At 36.2% G+C, this 24,970-nt stretch overlaps 1 protein-coding gene across 1 annotated transcript in view; it reads left to right on the plus strand.

The window, feature by feature from the left end:
• The window catches only part of LOC145255284 (uncharacterized), a 38,910-nt gene extending 20,593 nt beyond the window's left edge, over positions 1-18,317 (plus strand). Inside the window, exons 6-9 of the mRNA XM_080113941.1 lie at positions 8,805-8,927; positions 10,095-10,264; positions 11,128-11,302; positions 15,898-18,317. Of these exons, the coding sequence (XP_079970067.1) occupies positions 8,805-8,927; positions 10,095-10,264; positions 11,128-11,302; positions 15,898-18,302 (2,873 nt within the window). The 3' untranslated portion in view covers positions 18,303-18,317. The remainder of the gene's footprint in view (positions 1-8,804; positions 8,928-10,094; positions 10,265-11,127; positions 11,303-15,897) is intronic.
• Positions 18,318-24,970: the final 6,653 nt, after the last annotated feature.

Here is a 24,970-nt window from a genome sequence, read left to right on the forward strand (position 1 = left end):
AAGGTTTGTGTACTATAGGTGGAGATTTTGCCACTAACTGGCATCCTTTACATTTATCAATTGTTGTCGCTATGTCAGTGTCCATGTTACGCCAGTACACGTAGCTTCTCATTAACGACTTCATTCGATTTATCCCCGGATGTCCTGTGTGGAAATCTCTTAACATCCTATTCTGCAATGTTTTGGGTATTACCACTCTCTCGCTGTACAGTAACACATCGTCACATATGGAGAAAACTTCCTGCACCTTTGTGTCTGTTATAATTTTCTCTTTTATGTCCTTTATATATTCGTCCTTCTCGGCTTCCCTTTTAATGTCCGACAAAGTTACGGGTAGTTCCTTAATGATGTTTGCTACCATACTTTTCACTTCAACATTTGTCCGAATTGCTGCAATGACTGATTCTTCCAGATTGTGTTTCTGTGGTATCAGTCTTGACAGTCCATCCGCATGGCAAATCTTTTTTGATGCTAGATGTTGTAGCTGGAAATCGTAATTAAGTAGTATTGTACCTCAGCGCAGCAATCTATTTGCGGTGTATACCGGCAATCCTTTTTTTGATCCATAGATCGTGACTAATGGTTTATGGTCGGTTTCAAGTATGAATTGTCTACCATATAAATATCGGTGAAATTTAGTCACGGCAAAGATTATGCTCAACGCTTCTTTTTCGATTTGTGAATATGCCCTTTCGGCTGGTATCAGCGTTCTCGAAGCGTGCGCTATTGGTTTTCTAGACCCATCCGGCATAATATGTTGAATGCATGCTCCTAAGCCGTAGGAGCTAGCGTCACTAGCGACGACTATTTTTAAGTTTGTGTCAAAGTGTGTTAAGAATAATTCGGATGTTAGTGCGCTCTTTATTTTGTCAAAAGCGGTTTGACATTCTTGCGTCTAGTTCCACGGTGTATCCTTTTTAAGCAGATTATTTAAGGGGGTTCGCAAGTTATGCATTCCTTCAATAAAAGATTGGTAATAATTTGCGAGTCCCAAGAAACTCTGCAAGGTTGTTACATTATCGGGTGCTGGCATATTTTTTATTGCCGCAGATCTGTCTGGGTCTGGACGTCGTCCATGTTTGTTTATTATGTGTCCAAGATACTTAATCTCGCTCATACAAAAGTCATATTTACTTTCTTTTACTTTAAAGCCGAATTCTTGTATTCGAGTAAATACGTGTTTCAAATGTTCCTTATGTTCTTCTAGGGATTTGCTCCTGACAACAATGTCGTCCAGGTATGCACATGCGCACTCAATACCACTTAGCATGGTGTCCATCGCTTGCTGAAAGATGGCAGGTGCTACTTTGATGCCAAAAGGCAATCGGTTGTATTTGTATAATCCCTTATGCGTATTGATGCATAGTATTTTTGAGCAATTCTCCTCGACCGGTATTTGCAAATACGCGTCGCTCAAGTCTATCTTGGAGAAGATATTACCCCCATTCAACTTCGTGAATATTTCCTCTGGGCTTGGTAGGGGGTAATGGTGATCTTTTAATAGGGAGTTGACCCCGGTCGAAAAGTCTGCGCACACTCTAACTTCGTCATTCTTTTTCTTTACGTATACGGTGGGGGCTGCCCACTCGCTGTGTTCTATTTTTGATAGAATTCCTGTCTGTTCCAATCTATTTAATTCTTTATCAATCTTTTCCAACCCAGCGAACGGAACATTTCGCTTTTTTCTAAAAATTGGGCTGACGTTTTCTTTAAGTTCAAACGAGGCCTTGAATTTATTGCAGCGACCTAAGTTAGTCGTGAATGCCTCAGGAAATAATTCTTTTAAATCGTCTTTTATATTTACTGTTGTTGGAGAAGAACATTCTAATTTTTTACAGAATGTATTGATTGGCTTATCCCATAGTCCGAATTTCTCAATTAAATCTATTCCAAACAGATTTTCACTATTTTTTAGTACGAATATTTTTAATTTCTTCGAAATCCCTTTCAATTTTATCGGGAGGACAACTTCTCCTTCAAATTTTATACCACCACCAGTTACCGTCCGGGCTGCTTTACTAGTTTTCATCATGGCCGGTTTTCCCAATTTTTTCCACGTATTCAGGTTTATTATAGAAACATCGGAGCCGGAGTCGAGTTGTAACTTTATTGATGTTTTAAATATTTCCACTTTTACGTATTTTCGCCGATCTTTGTCTAATTTTGTATTTGATTTTGTTTGCTGTACTCTCTTTCTGGTGTAATCTTTATATCTGCAGCAATCGCTTTTGTGTCCCACCTTCTTACAAATGTAGCATTTTTTCTTCTTATAAGGACAATCTGATTCCCAATGCTTTTCTGCACATCTCTTACAGTTATATCTAGCAAGAGGCTTGTTATATTGTATACTATATTTATGGTTATTATCTTTGGAATATCCCGTTCCATTGCTTTTCTTTGTAAAGTTCTTGGTTGGTGCGTATGGGTTTCTAACTTTTCTTACATATGCCACTCCGGATTCTTCTATATTTTTTGAATCCTTTTTTAGTGTAATGGCCCTTTCACAGTCCTCTGCTAGTTTCTGGAGGGTTAAATCTTGCTCAGATTCCAGCTTAGACAACACTCGTCTGCGTATTTCTGCATTTTTCGTGGAAACTAACCCTTGAGCGAAGATTAGACATTTAAAATCTTCTACCGTTAGTTCTGCAAGCTTAAAATTATCGCAGTTTTTATTGACAACTGATGCGTATGTCAAATAATCTTGGTTGTCCATCTTTCTTAGATTCATGCACAGCCATCTTTTATGAAAAAGAGATATATTTGGATTAAATAATTCTTTTAGTAATTTTACAGCTTCCATGAACTCTAATTCCGCAGTTTTTTTAGGTAATATGTAATCTACGAATTTGCTGTGTTCTGATGTACCCAATTTTCTGAGTAAGAGGCTCACTTTCTGACTATTTGGCCAATTTTTACAGTCCAGTTGAAAAACATCCTCGTATCTTGTGTAGTATGCTTCAAAATTCTTCTCTTCCTCAGGCACATAATGAAATGTGTCCATGCTATTAAAAATAGTTGTATGGGAGAAATTAACACTATCGACATTTTCTCGATTACTCTTTAGTAGTTCCAGTGTTTTAGCAAAACGTTCATCTTGTCTTTCTTCATATTCCAATTGTAGTTTCTTATGCCTTTCTTCCTGTTCCAATTGCAGTTTTTTCTGCTTTAATTGCGCCATTTTCTGCTTTTCTTCTTGTTCCTGCTGCCATTTCAATAATCTGTCCTCTCTCTTTTCCTCGCGGTCAGCCTGTGCCTGTATTTGTGTTTGCAAAAACTCGTTTTGTGTAGCTTGTCTGCGTTCATCCCGCTCAGCCTGTGCTTGTAAAAATTGCATGAACATTTTTGATAAGTCTTCCATGTTTTTTTTTTTTGTTTTTTTTTTTAGTGTGTAGTTAAAAAAAATATTGTACCATGTACCATATACACCGGTTTGGGTGACAACAAAAAAAGCAAATTGCTGTAAGCTCCTGTTTTCAATAATAATATCGCTGCTTGCAATAATATATTCTTTTTGCGAGTCACGCTGAAAAAAAAAAATAAAACAGGTTTATCTGGAATCACGAAATGGAATTGACTTTCCGTTTTTAGGCACTTACTAATAAGTAACTCTTTCCACAAAATAAAAGTTTGGGTTTTTTTTTGGGTTTTTTTAATCGAGTCACAATTGAATAAATGTATGCAGTACATTTAGTTCTTTGAGTTTTTTTTTTTCTCTAGTATTTTAGTAATTAAAATACCTCTTAAATTGAGATTACCTTTTTTTTTCCGTGACGTTTTACTGTATTATCCGTTATTCAGTAACAACTTCAAGAAAAAAATCCTTTCCTTGAATTTTAGTTTTAGCTGTGGTATTTCCTTTTAGTACCGACGTCAACCAAAACATTAATTAAAAAGTCCTTTAGTTGTTGTTTTGTTTACGGAGAACAGTAATTAGAATCCACTGGTGAACTTTTTTCGTAGGTTACTTCCTTGCTTTTCGTAATACGGGTCTGACCTGTCGTTTTTGCGACAGAACAAAGTTCGCTTTTCGTTTACAAGTTGGTCCTTTAGTAAGATTTGTCATGTAGCGACAAACAAAAATTCACTTTTACATTCGTTTGCAAGTCGGATTCCCAGAAAACGGCGTAAATTGTCGCTTTTGCCACGTTAGAGTTTTTTTGTTTTTTTTCACTTGAGTTGAAACTTCTCTTTAGCGTAAAATCCATTTGCTCGTCAACACTTTGCATTCCTTAAAAAAACTGGTCAACCTTTGCGTTGTACTTTTTTTTTTTTTTTTTAAATAGTTCTTCGTCAAACTGTTATATTTGACGCTTCATATCTCGTCGCCAACTGTTGTGGTTGCAAGGTTGAACAATAATTAGTAAGGAAATACAATGAAGACGCAAACAACAAGATAACGCAATAATAAGTGTATTAAAGAAAAGGTATATTTACAATATGTACAAATGACGGTGTCGAGTCAGAGAGTCTTGGTTGGAGGACATGTACGCCCTTCGGCGTCACTTCTGGTGGCATTTGAGTATGACACACCAAGGCCAACCTAGGCTTGCCATTTATAGTGTTATGTTATTCGCATATGCAAATAAGTGGTTGCCACCACAACAATAATAAAAACTTCGCAGTTTTCCCCCTCTGGATTAAAATGCCATAGGTTTACAACAACAGATGCCACATACAAATTTCTTATGTCTAGCCTATTAACCACTAACTTATGTAACTTTATAAAGACTTTTCTGACACATCCAGGTGTTCCAATATAATCCTAGATTCCATCCGAGAAGCTACACCAGCACTATCGCATTAACCTATAGAGAAAGTAACCCGATTTTTCCCCATACTGCTGAAGTCCTCCTACTGATCCCCATAAACATGCAGGGATTTATAAATACGGCATGGATATTATGGTTACACCCTTCATAACTGATTCATAAATGTTAAATTCTTGTCTGTCGATTCAAAAAATTATAAATTCTCCATTACAACATTCCTGCTATTGTCATTGGCTTAGATCAGATCGATCCCTTATTCCGGATTACAATTCTATAAACTTAGACGAACGCGCAAGGCGTTATCGAAAATAACGTCTACTGATACAGGAGGCCAGTGTTTTTCATTAAATAAAGCGATTACTGAACCGCATGGAGATATTTGCTTCTCATACCCCCCTCTCTCTCTCTCTTTCTCTCTCTCTAAATGTGTTTAGAGTGAGAGAGAGAGAGAGAGAGAGAGAGAGAGAGAGAAAGAGAGAGACAGAGTCAGAGACAGAGACAGAGCGAGAGTTATATCTGTTTTGTTTACATTCAAACACACTACCGAAATGAGAGAGAGAGAGAGAGAGAGAGAGAGAGAGAGAGAGAGAGAGAGATAAAATCATCGTCCCAGATTGACCTCAGTTCATTATTACATCCCATTATTGGGTTTAAATAGAAAAAATACAGCGTTATTTCGATGCCGTCGTCGTGGAGCAGGCATTATCAGGGCCACGTCATAACCTGCAAGTTTCACGTTCACGCCCATGTAAAGGATTGTTGTTTTTCGTTTTAACATTTAAACAAGGTTACGCCTTGCGATAAATACGTATAACATTTTGTGTTTTTTCTCCATTTTTTTAGGTTATTATTATTATCGAATTCAAACAGTTTTGTTTTTATTCATTTTTATTTGTTTTTTTTGTATCAAAATGAAACGATAAACCTTCATTTGTTGTTGGAGTGCTTTCTTTTATTTGTTTTTTTGGGTTTATTTTTTATTTTTTAGTTTGGTTTTATTTATTTATTTATTTTTTGTTACGGTAATAAGTGTAATAATTGAAACCAAGTACTGCAGTAATACAGTAATTAATTAAAAAAAATGATAAATACACGAAAGAAGTTTCGTTTCATTTCCTTAGGATAGGATTCCATGTTTTCATTCTTATATAAATTTCTGCTTCTTAATAAAACTTTGAGACAAACTATTTTTAGTCGCAGAGGCTGGTAAGTAACCAGTCAACATTACCAAAACTTTAGAAGCTAAATTGATGTTTTTTTTTTTGGGGGGGGGGGGGTCCTCTCTCTATCCGGTTTGCTTACTGCGTCTATTTATTTTTTCTTTTTCCCCTCGCTGCTATTTTTTAATTATTTTTTTTTCAGCTGAGAGTTACTCATTACCCTTACTACACCACCTCTCTCCACCTGTTCTTCATATTTCGATAGCCGTTCTTATCATGAGGAGTTGGGGGTGTCTATTTCGAAAGCCGTTCATAACATGAGGAGGTTGGGGGTTGGGCAGCAGCAGCAACAACAACAACAACAACAACAACCGTACTTTAATTTTTTCAAGGGGTAGCACACTTCCACTGGGCAATGCCGGTTAGTGGGTACTGCTAGTCTTTCATAATTGTCAACTGTAATAAATATATTAACAGTACTTTGGATTGTAGCCTTTCGTTTTAATGATTGATATGTTCAGAATATATGTTTGAGCTGCTTAATAAAATAATGTATATTCTAACATTTTATATGCATTACAGATGTCATGTTATGTGGCGTTACAAACAAAGGAAAGAAATAAATAAAAATTCAGGTCGACATTTTTTTTTTTTAAACAAGAGCATTTATTACCATTAATCTCCTTTCTCAACACCATTTAAAAACCTCTCACCATCGTCCATCTCGCCCGGTATACACTTTTCTTCTCTGACCTTAGGCTGGCCATAACCAACCATTTCTCACCTTTGATTTTTACACATCCATTTTCTTCAATGTCCACTTTGCTCCTCTTTATCACGTGGTGCATTATTTCTAATTTTTTGCAAGCCAGCAATTCTTTGCTGCTGCTGATATTTACTGTTACACAGATGGCAAAAGTTATTCAAGGCAGACAGTAGGAAGTGTATTTTAACAAATTTGGTTTGTTTGCTTTACAACGTATTAACCAATTTTGCTCATGGCAAATCACAATACCTGCTATATAAAATTTGTTGCAAACGTCAGACATCTTCCACATCTTATATTTATACTAGCCTGGGTGTCCAACGTTACCCGGGTGTTTGGAGGTGTGTGTTGAGAAAAATAAGTGTTAGTAGGCAGGCAGGCTTGAACCCATACTACGAAGGAGGAAAAGAACATGGAAAAAAATGTGACATCTTTGCTGTTGCGTTCATCACCACACCAGAAGTGGCGAAGGTTTAAATTAAGTCTAGTCAATCGAAAAGACGGGATAACTTTCGAAAATATCAGCGAAAAAAGCGACCCGTCCTTGTAGAAAAGTACCCAGTTGAGGGTGAAGAGATTAATGTTTTTAGCTAATTTTTCGATATTTGTCGTCCAAAGGGTCGAGCTTCAAAATGATACTGATCTTGTCACCTCTATCGAAAGTGTTAGGTATACATACGTATATACACACATACATATATTTAAACAGATAGTATAATACCATCATATTGTTGTTCATCATGGATGTTGTTTTATTGTCACGGTGTGTTTCAGCACGCTTACACTTTTTCAATTGAATAAAGAAAACACACAATGACAGCATTTCGCACCAAAAAAATTAGCCATGTGACCAGCATGTGCGATTCACATGTGACTCGCGTACTGTTCACATGTGACATGCATGATGTTCGCGTTCGGCTACCGAGAGAGAAGGGGCCAGTGAACATGACAGCGTGATGTCAATGCCAAATCGATTTGTAGGTAAAGGGTACCTAAAGTTTCCTGTGTTCAACCACGTGGTCACACTAATAGGCATAAAAAATATGGCTGTGGTACCGAACGTCCATGTATTTTCTTCTAAAGAGAAAGAACAATTCTTCATTTGGATAATTATTATAATTGCACCTTGGGATAATTTCAGTCTAACAAAATATAGTAAGTGAAGTCATTTTTTAACCTTTATTTCTATTGGAGAAAGTCGAATATTTCATTTTATTTATTTTTTTATTTTTTGACTGCAAAACAAATAATTTTTATATAAGAATATTTTTCAGCCCGTCCTTTTAATAATAAATAAAACTTTTCATTGAGTATTTCCAAATATTTTAAAGTTAGAAGCATTTTTCACAACAGTTTTTTTTTTTTTTTTACGATCGATGAATTCAATATTTTAGCACCGGGCGTAATTTATTTCTTTGAAATATATTTAAAACTTGAAGTTTTTGTTTTTTATAACTTTTAACTGTAAATAATTTACATGACTGAAACGAGATATGCGAATAACACAAATTAATTAAAAATTCATTAACTAATCAGTTTTAATTAGTTTTGATATGAACTAAAAATAAAGAGTACATTAAATTTTAGTTAACATATTTTCTTATTTTATCTAATAAATAGATGTTGTTTGCACCGTGCTGAAATATTATTTAGAAAGCTATTTTTAACGGGGCTTTCTAACTATTCTGCACTTTTATTTTCGTTTTTAACATGTTTTAAATCTTTTTAAAAATGCCTTCATATAGTATCGACAGTGATAGTTTGACAAATCTTACCTACATTGTCTGCAGGCATTTTTCAGTTAACAGGCCTTCTATATCTCGGTGGTCGTACATCAATGAGTGTAGACGGATGTTATGTTGATTTTTTTTTCATTTTTATCTGCAAACGAAAAAAACATAAAATTTGTATTTATTTTCAAATAATTAAAAACAATAAACCTTTAATTCCAAATCGAACATAAACACAATCAATTTACGTTTTGTGTGTTTTCTTTATTCGAGTGGAAAAGTGTAGGTGTTCTGAAACACATCGTGACAATATGAAAGTAGAATACCATCACATTGTTTTTCATCATAGATTTTTTTTTTCAATCATAAATTGTTTTAGGTTGGTCAGGTGATAACTGCATCAATAACACAGACGATTGTAAAAAACATCAGTGCCAGTCAGGTGCCACATGCCAAGATGGGATTGGTTTCTACACCTGCTTATGTCCGCTTGGCAGGACGGGTGAGTTCTTATTTTTTTCATTTAATATTTATTCTTTTTTTACTTTTGTTCACTCCAAACAAGTATATACTGCTACTGAAGCATAAGAGGCTACTTTGATAAGGGCCAGATTTATAAGGACCGACCTGGGTATGTAGATGGGTAGGAAGGTGTATGTTTGTACAGTCGGAGAAACAAAGAGTTGGAAGGGAGTTTCAAATGCTAGCGGCCCAAGAAAAGAAGCTGTTTAAGAAGGAAATAATTTTCTTGCATCTAATGAGTTTTACTGTGAAAGTGTGGGACTTTGTTGCAAGTCAGGTGAATCCAGGGCATTTTTATTAAGGGCGTACAAGTGCAGTTAGTTCATCGGAACACACTCTGTCGAAGTACTTGCAACACTGCAGCCATGTAATATTGTCTAAATGGCTTCGTAGTACTGGAATATCTGTAAGCATTATCGATCTGGCAGTGTTTACACTAGAGATTTGTACCCCCTCAATATATTTAACTTCTATATCGTTTTGGATTATGGAATCAGTTATAAAACAATATAAAGCAGAATATGAACATAAAAGCTGCAAAAGTTTGATTCCCAATTTAATCAAGCGGTCATCAGATTTAAGATTTTAATCCTGAATTTAACCAAGTGAGATTTAAAATTTTAATCCTCAACTTAACCACAGTTAACAATATGGTAATGAAAGTTGGTGAACAATTTGTAATAAAAATTCAAGTAAACTCAATATTACCAGCTTGGTTTCTCATCCCGGATTGAAATATACAGGTATTTGTATTTATTTGCTTCCCCACGAGAGCAAATTAGACACAAGGCCACTTTTTGACGTGAAGAGAGGGGGAGGGGGTGCAGGGGGAAGACCAGCTCCCCCGAGGGGGAGCTGGATAGTGACAATTGTTATGAAGAGTTTCCCCTACATTGACCAAAACTGATTGCTTCAAGAGCAATGGTCTGATATGTGTGGTTGCCCCCACATACAACTTTTAGTGAAGCATCTGCAGAACAGATACTACACTTTCATCTTTGATCACGGGCGAATTTAAATATACAGGTATTATGTTGATTTAAACTTCTGTAATAGAAAATTTCTTTTTAATATGCCTTACTTTTTAAAAAATATTATTTAACTGTTTTTTTTTTTCTTTGTTTTTTTTTTTTTGTTTTTTTTTCAGGTGAATACTGTGAAGGTGAAATTAATGAATGTTCCAGTTTGCCATGTCAAAATGGAGGTCGTTGTTTGGACGGAATGGCTTCTTTTGTGTGTTCTTGCACAGCCAATTACACAGGAGAGCGCTGTGAGAGGCGGATCACTGCATGTGACAGCCAATTTTGCCTTAACAATGTAAGTCGACAACATTACAAATAGCCACTTTATTTCAACTTTCCAACACTTGAACTTTATTACAAGACAACAAGATAAAAACCTGTCTCTCAGGAAGTCATGCCACAAGCCTGGAAGATGCGGATAAAAAGATCAGTGCACCAAGGTAGTGCATTCTGGTCCCACAAAAATGCTTGCATAGTCGTATCAGGGACACCTCAGACAATTGGCGATAAAATGAGGAAAGTAGAAAGTAGATCTCATAACTTTCGCTTCCCTTATTTTGTCCTTTAGTCCTCACATTCTATGAACGATGTTTCTGACAAAGGGGAAATAATTACTGTTTTATGAGTCGAAATATATTCAGCTAATACTTATTGTCGGCTAGTTCTTGACCTTGAAGTAGTATTTTATTTCAAAACATTTTTACTTCCTTACCTTATGCCTTGCCTATAGCAATTTCCATTAAAAAATAAAATAAATAAATAAATAAACGGCCCCTTCCAATAAAGAGAAGATAAAACATGGTAGGATCGACCTCCTAGGACTGATCCGAATAATACCTCAGACAAAAATTTTTCATAATTTTGGGATATGTTACTAATGTCGACATTTATTTTTCATAATTTTAACCCACATTATCGCCCCCTCCCTTACTCGAATAAAAAGATTGCAATAATGTCTGGGAGGATTATCTCATTAAACACTCACCAATCAATTGGCCTGATTGTCAAAGACCTATTCTCAATTTGTATGAAGTGTTAAAACGAATGTTGACACATACATCCTAAAATATGAAATTTAAATCTTATAAAAAATAAGACTAATATAAATTTATACAACGTTCTGTCCAATACTAATTGCTTTATCTATGCTTTCTTCAGGGTTCATGCTATTCGGAGAACTTTGACGATTTCAACTGTACGTGTGTCCCAGGATTTTCGGGGAAATACTGTGAAGTAAACAATGACGAATGTGCAAGTAACCCGTGTAAAAACCAAGCAATCTGTGTTGACAAATTAAATGGCTACGAATGCCAATGTCTTCCTGGTTATGCAGGTAAGATCAGAATTTATTTGACGTGTCCTCATATCTCTAGAAGTTTTTGCTTTTCGTGTTAAGCTTAAGTTTAATCTGTCATTGTTTCATACATCTTTTATTTTAATTGCGCAGTCAGGCTTTATGAAAATCGGTGTTTCACTTATGACAATAGCCATGAATATGTGTGTCATATTTTAATTCGATCTCTAAGTGGGAGTGGAACATAAGTGAGAGCAAAATATATAGAGATGATTTAGGGAGTGGATGCTGTCCTTCCAAATATATATATAAAAAAAAACAATTTAGGATTCTACACTTAAATCCTTGTTCCAAATCTGAGAATTACAGGAAAGTCTTATATGTTCTTACATTACCATTTGAAAAAGCATTTTTAATCATTTAACCAATTTAATTTTATGCATATTTCTATTCCTTTGTAGAACATTATCCAAAAACAAAAATGGCTAAATTATTCGTAAACTCGAACAGATCTCCCTGTCCTCCGATCATTAAATTATTCGTAAACTCCCTGTCCTCCGATCATTAAATTATTCGTGAACTCCCTGTCCTCCGATCATTAAATTATTCGTGAACTCCCTGTCCTCCGATCATTAAATTATTCGTGAACTCCCTGTCCTCCGATCATTAAATTATTCGTGAACTCCCTGTCCTCCGATCATTAAATTATTCGTAAACTCCCTGTCCTCCGATCATTAAATTATTCGTGAACTCCCTGTCCTCCGATCATTAAATTATTCGTGAACTCCCTGTCCTCCGATCATTAAATTATAAGTGAACTCCCTGTCCTCCGATCATTAAATTATTCGTAAACTCCCTGTCCTCCGATCATTAAATTATTCGTAAACTCCCTGTCCTCCGATCATTAAATTATTCGTAAACTCCCTGTCCTCCGATCATTAAATTATTCGTAAACTCCCTGTCCTCCGATCATTAAATTATTCGTAAACTCCCTGTCCTCCGATCATTAAATTATTCGTAAACTCCCTGTCCTCCGATCATTAAATTATTCGTGAACTCCCTGTCCTCCGATCATTAAATTATTCGTGAACTCCCTGTCCTCCGATCATTAAATTATTCGTGAACTCCCTGTCCTCCGATCATTAAATTATTCGTGAACTCCCTGTCCTCCGATCATTAAATTATTCGTGAACTCCCTGTCCTCCGATCATTAAATTATTCGTGAACTCCCTGTCCTCCGATCATTAAATTATTCGTGAACTCCCTGTCCTCCGATCATTAAATTATTCGTGAACTCCCTGTCCTCCGATCATTAAATTATTCGTGAACTCCCTGTCCTCCGATCATTAAATTATTCGTGAACTCCCTGTCCTCCGATCATTAAATTATTCGTGAACTCCCTGTCCTCCGATCATTAAATTATTCGTGAACTCCCTGTCCTCCGATCATTAAATTATTCGTAAACTCCCTGTCCTCCGATCATTAAATTATTCGTAAACTCCCTGTCCTCCGATCATTAAATTATTCGTGAACTCCCTGTCCTCCGATCATTAAATTATTCGTGAACTCCCTGTCCTCCGATCATTAAATTATTCGTAAACTCCCTGTCCTCCGATCATTAAATTATTCGTAAACTCCCTGTCCTCCGATCATTAAATTATTCGTGAACTCCCTGTCCTCCGATCATTAAATTATTTGTAAACTCCCTGTCCTCCGATCATTAAATTATTCGTGAACTCCCTGTCCTCCGATCATTAAATTATTCGTAAACTCCCTGTCCTCCGATCATTAAATTATTCGTGAACTCCCTGTCCTCCGATCATTAAATTATTCGTAAACTCCCTGTCCTCCGATCATTAAATTATTCGTGAACTCCCTGTCCTCCGATCATTAAATTATTCGTGAACTCCCTGTCCTCCGATCATTAAATTATTCGTGAACTCCCTGTCCTCCGATCATTAAATACTACTAAATATTATCACCTTTAAGATACAAAGTTTTCCTAAATATTCCAATCCTCTCTGTACTCTTCCAGTGGAGGTCTGATTAGTGCTCTCCCTCCTTGACCTTGATACCCTCCTTGACTATTCACTGCTATTTTGTGTGGTATCAGCCGAGACTGATGCATTTTAAAATGCTTTTTATTCTGTTTTATTTTATAAGATTTTATCTTGAAGCTTTAGTTTTTATCGGTTCATGTGGTGTTCCTGCTGCCATTTTATTTTAATTCTGTAGCACTTTCCTTGTGACTGGTTGGCTTTTGTCGTTCATTATTATAATTATTCACTCACTAGGCGTTCCCACAAGAGTCATCATCAGAGATTGCTCACAGACAACAACAATCAGTGGTGTTCCCTAGAGTCTAGGTGACAACAACTCTTCCCAGATTTCTAGTATTTTTCACCTTTCGATAACTTTGCACATGTATTTGCATCAACGTAACAGGTGATTGCCATTGATTTCTCGCTGACAATGACCATTGGTCTTCACCAGAATTCAGGGAGCAATAAGCTTTCCCAAGGTTTCAGTCCTCTTTGAAGTTGTCCAGTGGAGGTCTTGTTAGTGCTCTTCTTCCTCGGTCTTCGTGTGGTGTCAACTGAGACTGATGCATTTTTTAATTTTAATTTTATTTTATGAGATGTTTTGTAGTTTTTAATTCCCAGGAGTTCATGCAGTATTCATCCTGCCATTTTGTCTTACTTCTGTTGCAGTTTCCTTGTGGATGATTAATATACACCGTTTGTTATTATTACTCACTAGGAGTTTTCGCACCAGTCATCATCAAAGATTTCTCTTTGAGAACAACTTATGGTGTCCCCTGGAGTCTGAGTGACAACAAGTCTCCCCAAATTTCTTGTACTCTCCACCTGTTTTAATAAAATTTGCAAAATGATTTGCATTATCGCAGCAGCCATTTACCATTGATTTCTCGTTGGTAGCGACCATTAGTCTTCTCTTGATTTGGGTGGCAATAAGCTTTCCCAAGGTTTCAGTCCTCTTCATAGTCATCCAGTGGAGGTCTGGTTAGTGTTTTCTATTCTCGGTTTTTCCATTCTCCTTTACCCTCCTCATTTAATTGATGTGGCACCAGTTTATGATGCCACAAAATAAAAAGGGAAGGGGGCGAGGGTGCAGGGTGGAGGTTAATTTACAATTCTACAGTTTCAGTTTTCATGATTCCATGTGGTGTTTCATTGTGTTTTACCTCTGTAGCAGTTTTTATATGTCGGGCTAGCGCCTGTGGATAATGTATTAGTATGTATTATGTACTAGTCTATGTATTATGTATCAGTCTCTGCATCATTATTATTATCATCATCATCATTATTATTATTGCTTTCTCACTGACAACGACCGTTGGTCTTCAGTGGGACTTTGGTGGCAATAAGTCTTGTCAAAAGTTCCAATCTGGTTAGTGCTCTCTCTCTCTCTCTCTCTCTCTCTCTCTCTCTCTCTCTCTCTCTCTCTCTTCAGTCCTTCCATCCCCCTTCATCCTTCATAGCTATTTTGGGCAGTATCAGCCGAGAATGATGACACATATATATATTAGTAGATGTACTCAGTGTTGGCCAAGATTAAACATAACGTTAAATTCCTTAAAAAAAAAAAAATGAAGTAAAAAAAAAAACGAAAGAAATAAAGACATGTGCATGTGAGTATTATGTTTTTTCTAAACAGTCCACTTTTTGTAAGTAAAAAAAAATACTCGAGCTGAGATCGAAACCAAAACCTAAAGACATACCACGATCTTTAAAAAGTGATTTCAAACTTATTTATTCTTACCATAAGTGACCGATTTGCGCATGCACAGTTATGAAATAATTGACAAACATAAAAATACGATGACTCCCCCCCCCTGTATCAGTTTCCAATTTTAACTCCTTAGCAGCCTTTTTTATTCCGGATGAAAACCGATTAAAACGTTTTCCACGTGTCTGAATACCCTATATACCAAATTTTAAGTATGTAGATCAAACATTTGTTGAGTATATAGATTCAGACTTATCCTCACACACATTATCACTTATATATATATATATATATATATATATATATATATATATATATATATATATAGTCATCCACATACAGTACTGTTTCACTGTATCACAGCTCATCAGTGTTGCTAGACAGGCAACTACCTCAAGCCAGGATCGAAATCCAACTACCCAAACGACAGTCAAGGCTTCTTACCATTACGCTATATAGCTGCTGCTGTGTAGGTAGTCAACTAACGATGTTTTGACATCGTCCAAATGCCTAAGCTCGATTTGTTTACACAAAGAGCATCACTTAATACGCTAATAGCAATTTGTATATCACTTCCCAATATGCTCAACCCAAGATAGGGAGCATTATAGTCATCCACATGCAGTACTGTTTCGCTGTTTCACAACTCATCAGTGTGGCTAGACAGGTAACTACCTCAAGCCAGGATCGAAATCCCTTGCAGTTGCAGTTCCCTTGAGTTCAAGCGGTGTTTCTTCTGCCACTTTGTTTTTATTTCTGTTGCAAGTTTCCTTGTGGATGGTTAGTGTGTATCGTTCTTCTTCTTCTTCTTCTTCTTCTTCTTCTTCTTCTTATTATTGTTGTTGTTGCTTTTGTTATTTGTTTTATTTATTCATTTATTAAAGGTATTCAGTGCGAGGTGGACATTGACGAATGCGAAAGTAATCCCTGTCAAAATGGTGGCACTTGCAAAAATCTATTAAACATCTTTAAATGCTTCTGTTCACCAGGAACTACCGGTGAAACGTGCGAGAATGACATCAATGAATGTCAGGTTGGACCCTGTTCCGGAAATGGAAACTGCACAAACACATTTGGCAGCTACCACTGTTCTTGTTTTCCAGGTTTCTCAGGTGAGCATTGTCACCTACTAGATCCTTGCTTCTTCTTTCCATGTAAAAACAACGGCAGTTGCCTCCCCATCAAAACAAACACAACAGACAATAATTACACCTGCGCATGCGCTCCAGGTTTCAACGGAACCGATTGTGAATCTGACATAGACGAATGCGTAGAAAGTCAAAACAGTGACGGCACAGGCCTATGCACAAATGGAGGCTCTTGTGTCAATACAGTGGGTTCTTTCGAATGTTACTGCCGTGTGGGGTTTACAGGGAGCATATGTGAAGTAGCATCTCAGACAACAGATTCTGATACTTTCACAGAACTGATGACGACTGAAGATGACAACATGATGTCAGCAACTGTGCTTGATAAAAATATTGTAGTTATAGGTGAGACGGAAAGGACTACAATAGATTACAGTAGCACAACCATGTCGGAGCCGAATGCTGCAATTAAAACTTCATCTCCATCGGAAATGAAAATGGCCACCACCAAAAATTTGCAGGAAGGAGAAACTGAACGGCCATCAACTATGACACCGAATATACAAATATTCGATTCAAGCAAAGAAAATACAACAGTTTTCTCATCACCAAAGATATCACAAACAACCAACGCATCTGCTTATATTTCATCGAATGTTACTGCTACAGAGACTATCACTGAAAGCACCGAGTCGAATGTTACTGTTGGAGAGACTATCACTGAAAGCATCGAGTCGAATGTTACTGTTGGAGAGACTATCATTGAAAGCACCCAGTCGAATCTCGGTGCGGTTTTTGGAAATGTCGATAATTTTTTCGTGATTGAGCAAGCATATGTCCCCATAGAACTGACAACGAAGAGACCAACAGTCAACGTTGTCACTGACTGTATTCTAATAAAAATATACGGAACTACCACACCTGAACAGAAGCTGGAAGGTGATGGAGCCAAAAAGGAAATCTGTTGGTTAGTGTATGATTCAATTGCTCCGCCTCTTGCCGATGTGGACGTCACTATAACAAGAAACAAGGATGAAGCATACAGATGGATTGCCAGAACGCTTGAAGACCTTATGCCTATTGTACCTCGGCCCTTTATCATAGAAAAAGAGAGCCAAGCGTTTCTCAAAGAATTTCAAATGTTCTTGAATGGATTTAGTCGTTACCGAAGTGTCAACACCGATGATAATTCGCCACTAAGCTCACAATGTCTTCAGGTTTTAATAAAGACAAAAAGAAAAGGGCGTGGATATTTCAAGAACAGACCCAATAATCCTTACGTTCGTTATATCAGGAAATTCAAATCATTGCCACGGTCGTTAGCATCAAAGATGATTCTGTGCAAAACGTCCTATAAAGGAATCAGCACTAGTCCAAGACCGATGTTGAGCACCATGACAAAGAGACGTACGACACTACAGACAAAACTGCAAACATCAACTCACACAACATTGCTGTCAAAACAGCAAACATCAACTCGCACACCTGTCAGTGCAAAACCTCCAATAAAAAAATTCAAAATAATACTCCAAAACCTGAACAGTACGCACGTCCAAAAGAGGTTCTACTATCCACAGAAAAGCCATGTCCTGGTGACAAACAAAGTCGTTGCACCGACGATCACCGTGACCATATTACGATCTGCTAGAAAGATCTTTGAGGCCGGTAGCAAGAAAGCTGAGCAGGCATACAGAGAGACGAAAATTCTTCTACACAAGACTCTCCGACGGCTGTCGTCTCTCTGGACGTCAGTTCACCGAATATCGAATGTTATGTACATCCCTGTGGCCCACTCGAGAGAAATGATCACCCGGACGTGGAACACTGCCTGGAGTAAGGCACAGGTTGCGTACAGTGCTGCCCGCAGTGTTATCCAAGGAGCTTATCAAAAGGCTCGCGAGAATTTTCGCATAGTGTATAACCGACTAAAAGAACAGGCAAGCCACTTGTCGAGGAGGTATTACCAGCTTTATAGAGAGTATTACAATGAATATACGTGGCAGGTGAATAACGCAGCCGAAAAGTTTGTGGATACTTACGACAGTTACACTTCTTACCTGACTCAATACTGGAAAAAGTACATAAAAGGAGACGAGGCAGTCGATATTATGCAACCACCGGACGTCAAAGAAAACCCGTTTATCAGCAACAATGGCAGGAGAAAACGAACCGCACAAAATCAACCAATCAAGACGCTTTAAAGCATCTAAGGGATATATATATATATATATATATATATATATATATATATATATATATATATATATATATATATATATATATATATAGAGAGAGAGAGAGAGAGAGAGAGAGAGAGAGAGAGAGATAGATAGATAGATAGATAGGTTGAGCCAAAAGTAGGTTCACGATGTTGTAAACTTTCCTACCTGTGGATATGGCGCTCTTGTCATGATAAAGGCCAAGTGGAGTCAGCCATCAAACTTCAATAAAAATTCAGCAACTAAAACAAATATAATTTAACTTAATCTGTTTTTCTTTTAAGAGTATAAACATTTGCATCCGAATCTTTGGAATCTTTTATGATGATGTTTCCTCCTACTTTTGGCTCATCCTATATATATATATATATATATATATATATATATATATATATATATATATATATATATATATATATATAACAGTACATTTACATTCCGAAATCCAAATATTTATTTTTCATGCAAAACAGTTCCTTCAACATGTTTAAATTTCGGTACATTTTTTACAGATTCGTTTTGTTATGCAGAAACGATCGTCATATGTCAATACCGACTCTTTTCGTGTATATACTCCTCAGAAAAATTATAAATTCTTTGCTTAGAAAGAAAAAGATGTGTAACAATATAATGTGGAAAGAATAAAAAAAGAAAGAGTGTTCGTTCAGGTAGCCATCTTGGTTTATATTGTAAAGCTAAACAGACTTTATTCAATGTTTGAATTAAAGTGTTCTATGTTTCGTTATGCAGAAACGATCGGTTATTATTATGTAAATACCGACTCCTTTTATGCATATACTCCTCAGAAAATTAGAAGTGAAAGTGAAATATAATTGAAAAAAACATATTTTACCAAAGAAAAAAAAATATATATATATGGCTATTTATGAGTGAGAATTATTTTTCATAAGCACATTTCTATCTGTTTTTCTCCCCTCAACCATCATTTTTCTTCTCTCCCTCTCAACCTTCCTTTGCTTTCCCTTCTCCCTCAACCCTCCCTCTGTTACTCTCTCGTAGCTTACATCTTATCTCCCTCCCCCTCGACCCTCCACTTTTCTTTCCTTATCAATCCTCCTCTTCCCTCTCAACTCTTCTTTTCTTTCTTCTCTTCAACCATACCTTTCTTCTTCTTCTTCTTCTTCTTCTTCTTCTTCTTCTTCTTCTTCTTCTTCTTCTTCTTCTTTCTGAACCATGCTTCTATCGGCTATCTTCCCATTTCCCTCACACTCATGCGCACATAAACGTTAAACTGCTAGTCAATAAACTTTAAAAACTTGATGTATGGCGAGATATGGATTCGACTATTGCTGATGAGAGTGGAGTTATTTAACGTAAATTTAATGTTAACATTAGCAACAGAAAAGACACTTTAAAATTGCTATAAACCGAGAATGGATCTACAAAAATCCTACATTAACCTGCAGTGAAATCAATGACAGCAACCGAGCTAAACAAACACAACAAATTGAATTTAAAAAAAATGTATTATTTTAACAGATGATGTAAACAACATTATTTTCTTAATTCGATATTATATTGTGTTCATATTCGAATCAAATATTCATTTAAATCTTTAAATCATACAAGATCTGTCGACAAAATATCCTTTATACTTTGATGATGACTTATGTAAGCCGAAAGTATGAGCAATAATAAATCTACACGTGATGAATTTTGAATGTGTCCTTTGTTATTTATCTTGAGAATTTAGAAAAATAATGAAGTGCTTGGGAAAGTTGGTATAAAACAATAATCACCCACACGCGCACACACACACACACACGCGCGCATGTGTGTGTATATATACGCGTGTGTATATATATATGTATATATATATGTATATATGCGTGTGTGTATGTATATATATATGCGTGTGTGTATATATACATATATATACATATATAAAATATATATATATACATATATATATATACACATGCATATATATATATATATATATATATATATATATATATATATAAGAGCAAATAGTTAATAAAACATGTTAAAAAACACTTTGAAAAAGAGTTAAAACATATTTAATCTGAAAAGGAAACAATAAGTGGATAGTCCTTAATCTGCAGAGTTTTGAAGTAATACTTTCCTTCTTATCACGTAGGAATTAGCAAAATGCGGGATCGGATTTTGCATACAAAAGTATTTGATGAAACTGCAAGTAAGTCAAAGATCTTACTTGATAACAAAAAGTGAAGCAGAGGGAATATGGTGAAGAAAAAGGTGATTTCACGTGAATGGATAGTCTGATGAAAGGTAAAGTATCCAATGACGGTAAAATCCAAAAATGTAAGTCCAAAAAAGTTAATTAAATTTTCATTCGTACAAGTTAAATCCAAGGAAATTGCGTAATTGGAAGATGGTCCAAAATAATCCAAAAGGCCCAAATCCGTGGAATAATTCACAAATATATACAAGGAAAAGGGGAAAAATTCCAATAATATTAATAAAAGAAAAATAAGATATGCGTTTAACATGGCTGCCGAGACAAAGTGTAATTAAGAAAAATCAGTGAAGAAGAAGAGAGAGAAAAAAGGGAAGAAGAGGAAAAAAGATTAAAAAGTGATAGAATTAAATAGAAAATAGAAAAGCAAATGTCAAAATGACCCAGACAAGATGACGTTAAAAGGTGCGAAAAATATAGGGTAAAAAAGAGGTCAATTGAAATTATTACTTAAGAAAATGTCAGCAAGAGTTATTAAAAGACACTAAATGGAAAAAATAAATAAATTAATAAATGAATAAATAAAAAATAAATGAATAAAAAAATAAAAATCTATATATATAAAAGCAAAAATGTGTGTATGTTTGTATGTATGTATGTGTGTTTGTATGTCTCGCAAAAACTTTCCACACGGTTCACAGATTTTTGCCAGATTGGTATCATTTTAAAATTCCAACCTTCGCCCGACAAATATCGAAAAATTGGCCAAAACATTAATTTCCTCACCCTGAAATCATCAGTTTTCTACAGGGGGTGGGGTCAGCAAAAACTGTCCTCTCACGACGAGTTCGGTTCTATGCATGCGCAAATGACGTCGAAACCTGGTTTAGTTTAAAGATAAAAAAAAACAACCTAATTTCGTGGATGTCGTCTTAGCTCAGTTGCTTAGAGTGCGGTGTCATTATCTAAAGGTTTTGGGTTCGAATTGTGGTGTGAGATGTCTTTTTTTTTTCAATTTTTTACATTTTAATATTGAAGCAGGGTTATTTAAGCCATTTTTCATGTGTTTTTTTGGGGAGGAGGTTATTTTCAGATTTTTTAACGTTCGTTTTTCTGTTTCCCGTTTTCTTTTTTTGTTTTTCGCATTTTTACATTTAACATCGTTCATTTGCCTTACGTTAGTTTTTTTTACTTCACTTATTTTTATGTTTTGAATAACACCCCCCACCCCCGCCCGAGCACACACTCCTCCAAACACCCGGGCAACGCCGGGTACCCTCCGGGGTTATTTAAGCCATTTTTCACGTGTTTCTTTTTTTTGTTTTTATTTTTCAGATTTTTTAAAGAAGTTTTAACGTTCGTTTTTCTGTTTTCGTTTTCTTTTTTTGTTTTTCCCATTTTTACATTTAACATCGTTCGTTTGCCTTACGTTAGTTTTTTTGTGTTTTTTTCGATTTTTTTAAGTTTTAAAATATTTACTTCGCTTATTCTTATGTTTTGATTAACACCCCACCCGAGCATACACACCTCTAAACACCCGGGCAATGTCGGGTACCCCCTGCTAGTCTATAAATATAAAAGCGAAAATGTGTGTATGTATGTATGTGTGTTTGTGTGTTTGTATGTTGTTGCAATGTTTTGGTGGAATAATGGGGTATTTATTTAAATGCTGCCCACATCAGCATTATTTGGCACAAGGCCTGGAAAGTGGGATACCCGCAGGCTCCCCTAAAGGAGGGGCACTCCTGCAATTTTAAAAATTGCCTGAGTAACCCCGTCGGCATTCCCCGGTCGGGGCGCCTCAGGCAGCAAGCAATAAACTTGCCCCACCGGAAAGCCCGGTGGCAAGGCCTGGGAGGGTGGACCTCCTAGGTATTACCCAGGCGGTGTACCTCAGTCCAACAGGTGCTGGGCCGGTTCCCGGCCCCTCACCTGTTGGGCTGAGTGTCAAGTGACGAATCCTTGACTTGTACTACCATGTCTCCATGCAGCCGAAGCCGCTAGGAGACACATCCCATCACAAGAGTGGAGTAATGGGGTATTTATTTAAATGCTGCCCACATCAGCATTATTTGGCACAAGGCCTGGAAAGTGGGATACCCGCAGGCTCCCCTAAAGGAGGGGCACTTCTGCAATTTTAAAAATTGCCTGAGTAACCCCGTCGGCATTCCCCGGTCGGGGCGCCTCAGGCAGCAAGCAATAAACTTGCCCCACCGGAAAGCCCGGTGGCAAGGCCTGGGAGGGTGGACCTCCTAGGTATTACCCAGGCAGTGTACCTCAGTCCAACAGGTGCTGGGCTGGTTCCCGGCCCCTCACCTGTTGGGCTGAGTGTCAAGTGACGGATCCTTGACTGGTACTACCTTGTCTCCCTGCAGCCGAAGCCGCGAGGAGACACATCCCATCATCTCAAGAGAGTAATGGGGTATGATCCCACACAGTCGGACGATTCTATTTATAAACGATGCTGCTAAGAACTGACGAATCAAATAAATTCACGTGCTGCTACAAACCAATCAGAAACCAGAATTGCTTCATAAATATTAAACCTTTTCTGGTGCAATTTCACATGTTCTTTCCCAGGTTTCGACACGGTAAGAATATTTTGTTCTGTGGAACTGTCTACTACAAACAAGTCACCTACCAGGACTTGTGTGTAACAGCGAACCATCTGAAACTCCAAATGGCTTACACTTCTGCTACTACTTGTTTATAACAGCGAACCATCTGAAACTCAAAATGGCTCACACTTCTAGATATGTCTTGCAAAAACTTTCCACACGGGTCACGGATTTTCCCCAAAATCGGTATCATTTTAAAATACCAACCTTGACCCGACAAATATCGAAAAATTGGCCAAAAACGTTAATTATTTCACCCTGAAATCATCACTTTTCTACAGGGGGGGGTCAGCAAAAACCCTCCTCTCATGAGGAGTTCGCTTCTACACATGCGTCATATGACGTCGTAACCTGATTTACTTTAAATATGTGAAAAAGAGACAGAATTTTGGCGACGTCATCTTAGCTCAGTTGCTTAGAGCGCGGCCTCATTATTTAAACATTTTGGGTTCGAATCGTGGTGTGAGATGTCTTTTTTTTTTTTCGATTTTTAAAATTTTAATATTTAAGCAGGATTTTTTAACGTTTGTTTTTCTGGGTTTTTTTTACTTTGCTTAATCTTAGGTTTACATTAACAACCCCCACCCCAGCCCGACCACACACACCCAAAAACACCGGGTACCCCCCGCTAGTAAAATATAAAATAAAAAAATTAATTTTTTAGGGGGAGAGGATGACCGGTATCTGCAAATTCCGGATAAAGCAAGTAAGTATGTAAGTAAATGCATATAGTAAAATATAAGTAAATATACATACAGGATATGAATGTGTAGGTGGATTGATATATTTGATAGGAATAATCATTATAAGCTCTATCTCCTATTTGGTTTTATCGAGCTTTTACATCTGGTTGAGATTAATTCTTTAATATTTATAATATACTTTAGTTTTACCATCTTGGATCATTTTGGTAAATTTAATTGTAATTTTTATTTTTATTTTATTTCATATACATATATATATATATATATATATATATATATATATATATATATATATATATATATATATATATATATATACACATGTCATTTTCTATTGCTTGTCTAATATATTCGCCCTTCTTAATTCCCTTCATTCTCGTGAGGTAAAGACTTAGCAAACAGAGCATAAGATGGCTTTGTGGCTGGGTTCGAATCTCATGACTGGCACAAATTGTCAGCCCCTACACTGATGATTGCATAGGCATGAAACACTAGTGTCCCTAGGTATAAAGAACAATTTATGTTTAATTATATATATATATATTGCAGTTATAAAAAAAAGACATGATTTAATATTTAGGATTAAGGGTATGGAAGGAAAAAATATGGGAAGCCAGTTAACCGATTGTGCTCTTATAAAAGCAAGAGAAACCTACGAAAGAAAATACATATTTAAAATAAAGTATATAAATTTTTTTTCAAAAACAGGGAGACATTAAATTTTTTAAATGAAGTTATGTGTGGTATATGTACAATGATAGATTCCTCTAAAAGCTATCATTGTGTGTGTGTGTGTGTGTGTGTGTGTGTGTGTGTGTGTGTGTGTGTGTGTGTGTGTGTGTGTGTGTGTGTGCATTTTTAGCCGCTGGTGAGTAAGCGACTAAAAATGCAGCAAAGACATAATTTTACCGACTTGTTATTCGTGAACGAAACAATATCGTGATACCTTGTGAAAACAAAGAATTACCAGAGAAAACTTGATTTTTGGAATTTTTGTGAACTATTCTATTGCACTATATATATATATATATATATATATATATATAGACTTGTATGTAATATACTGAGTTCATGTAATTCAGTAAATTTTCATATACCAAAGAGTTTTAAGCCAAAAAGAGTTGACTTAAGGAGTAAGCTACAAAA

Source organism: Euprymna scolopes, chromosome 3 (assembly GCF_053919585.1).
Source record: "Euprymna scolopes isolate OS-2025 chromosome 3, ASM5391958v1, whole genome shotgun sequence".
Lineage (NCBI taxonomy): Eukaryota > Metazoa > Mollusca > Cephalopoda > Sepiida > Sepiolidae > Euprymna > Euprymna scolopes.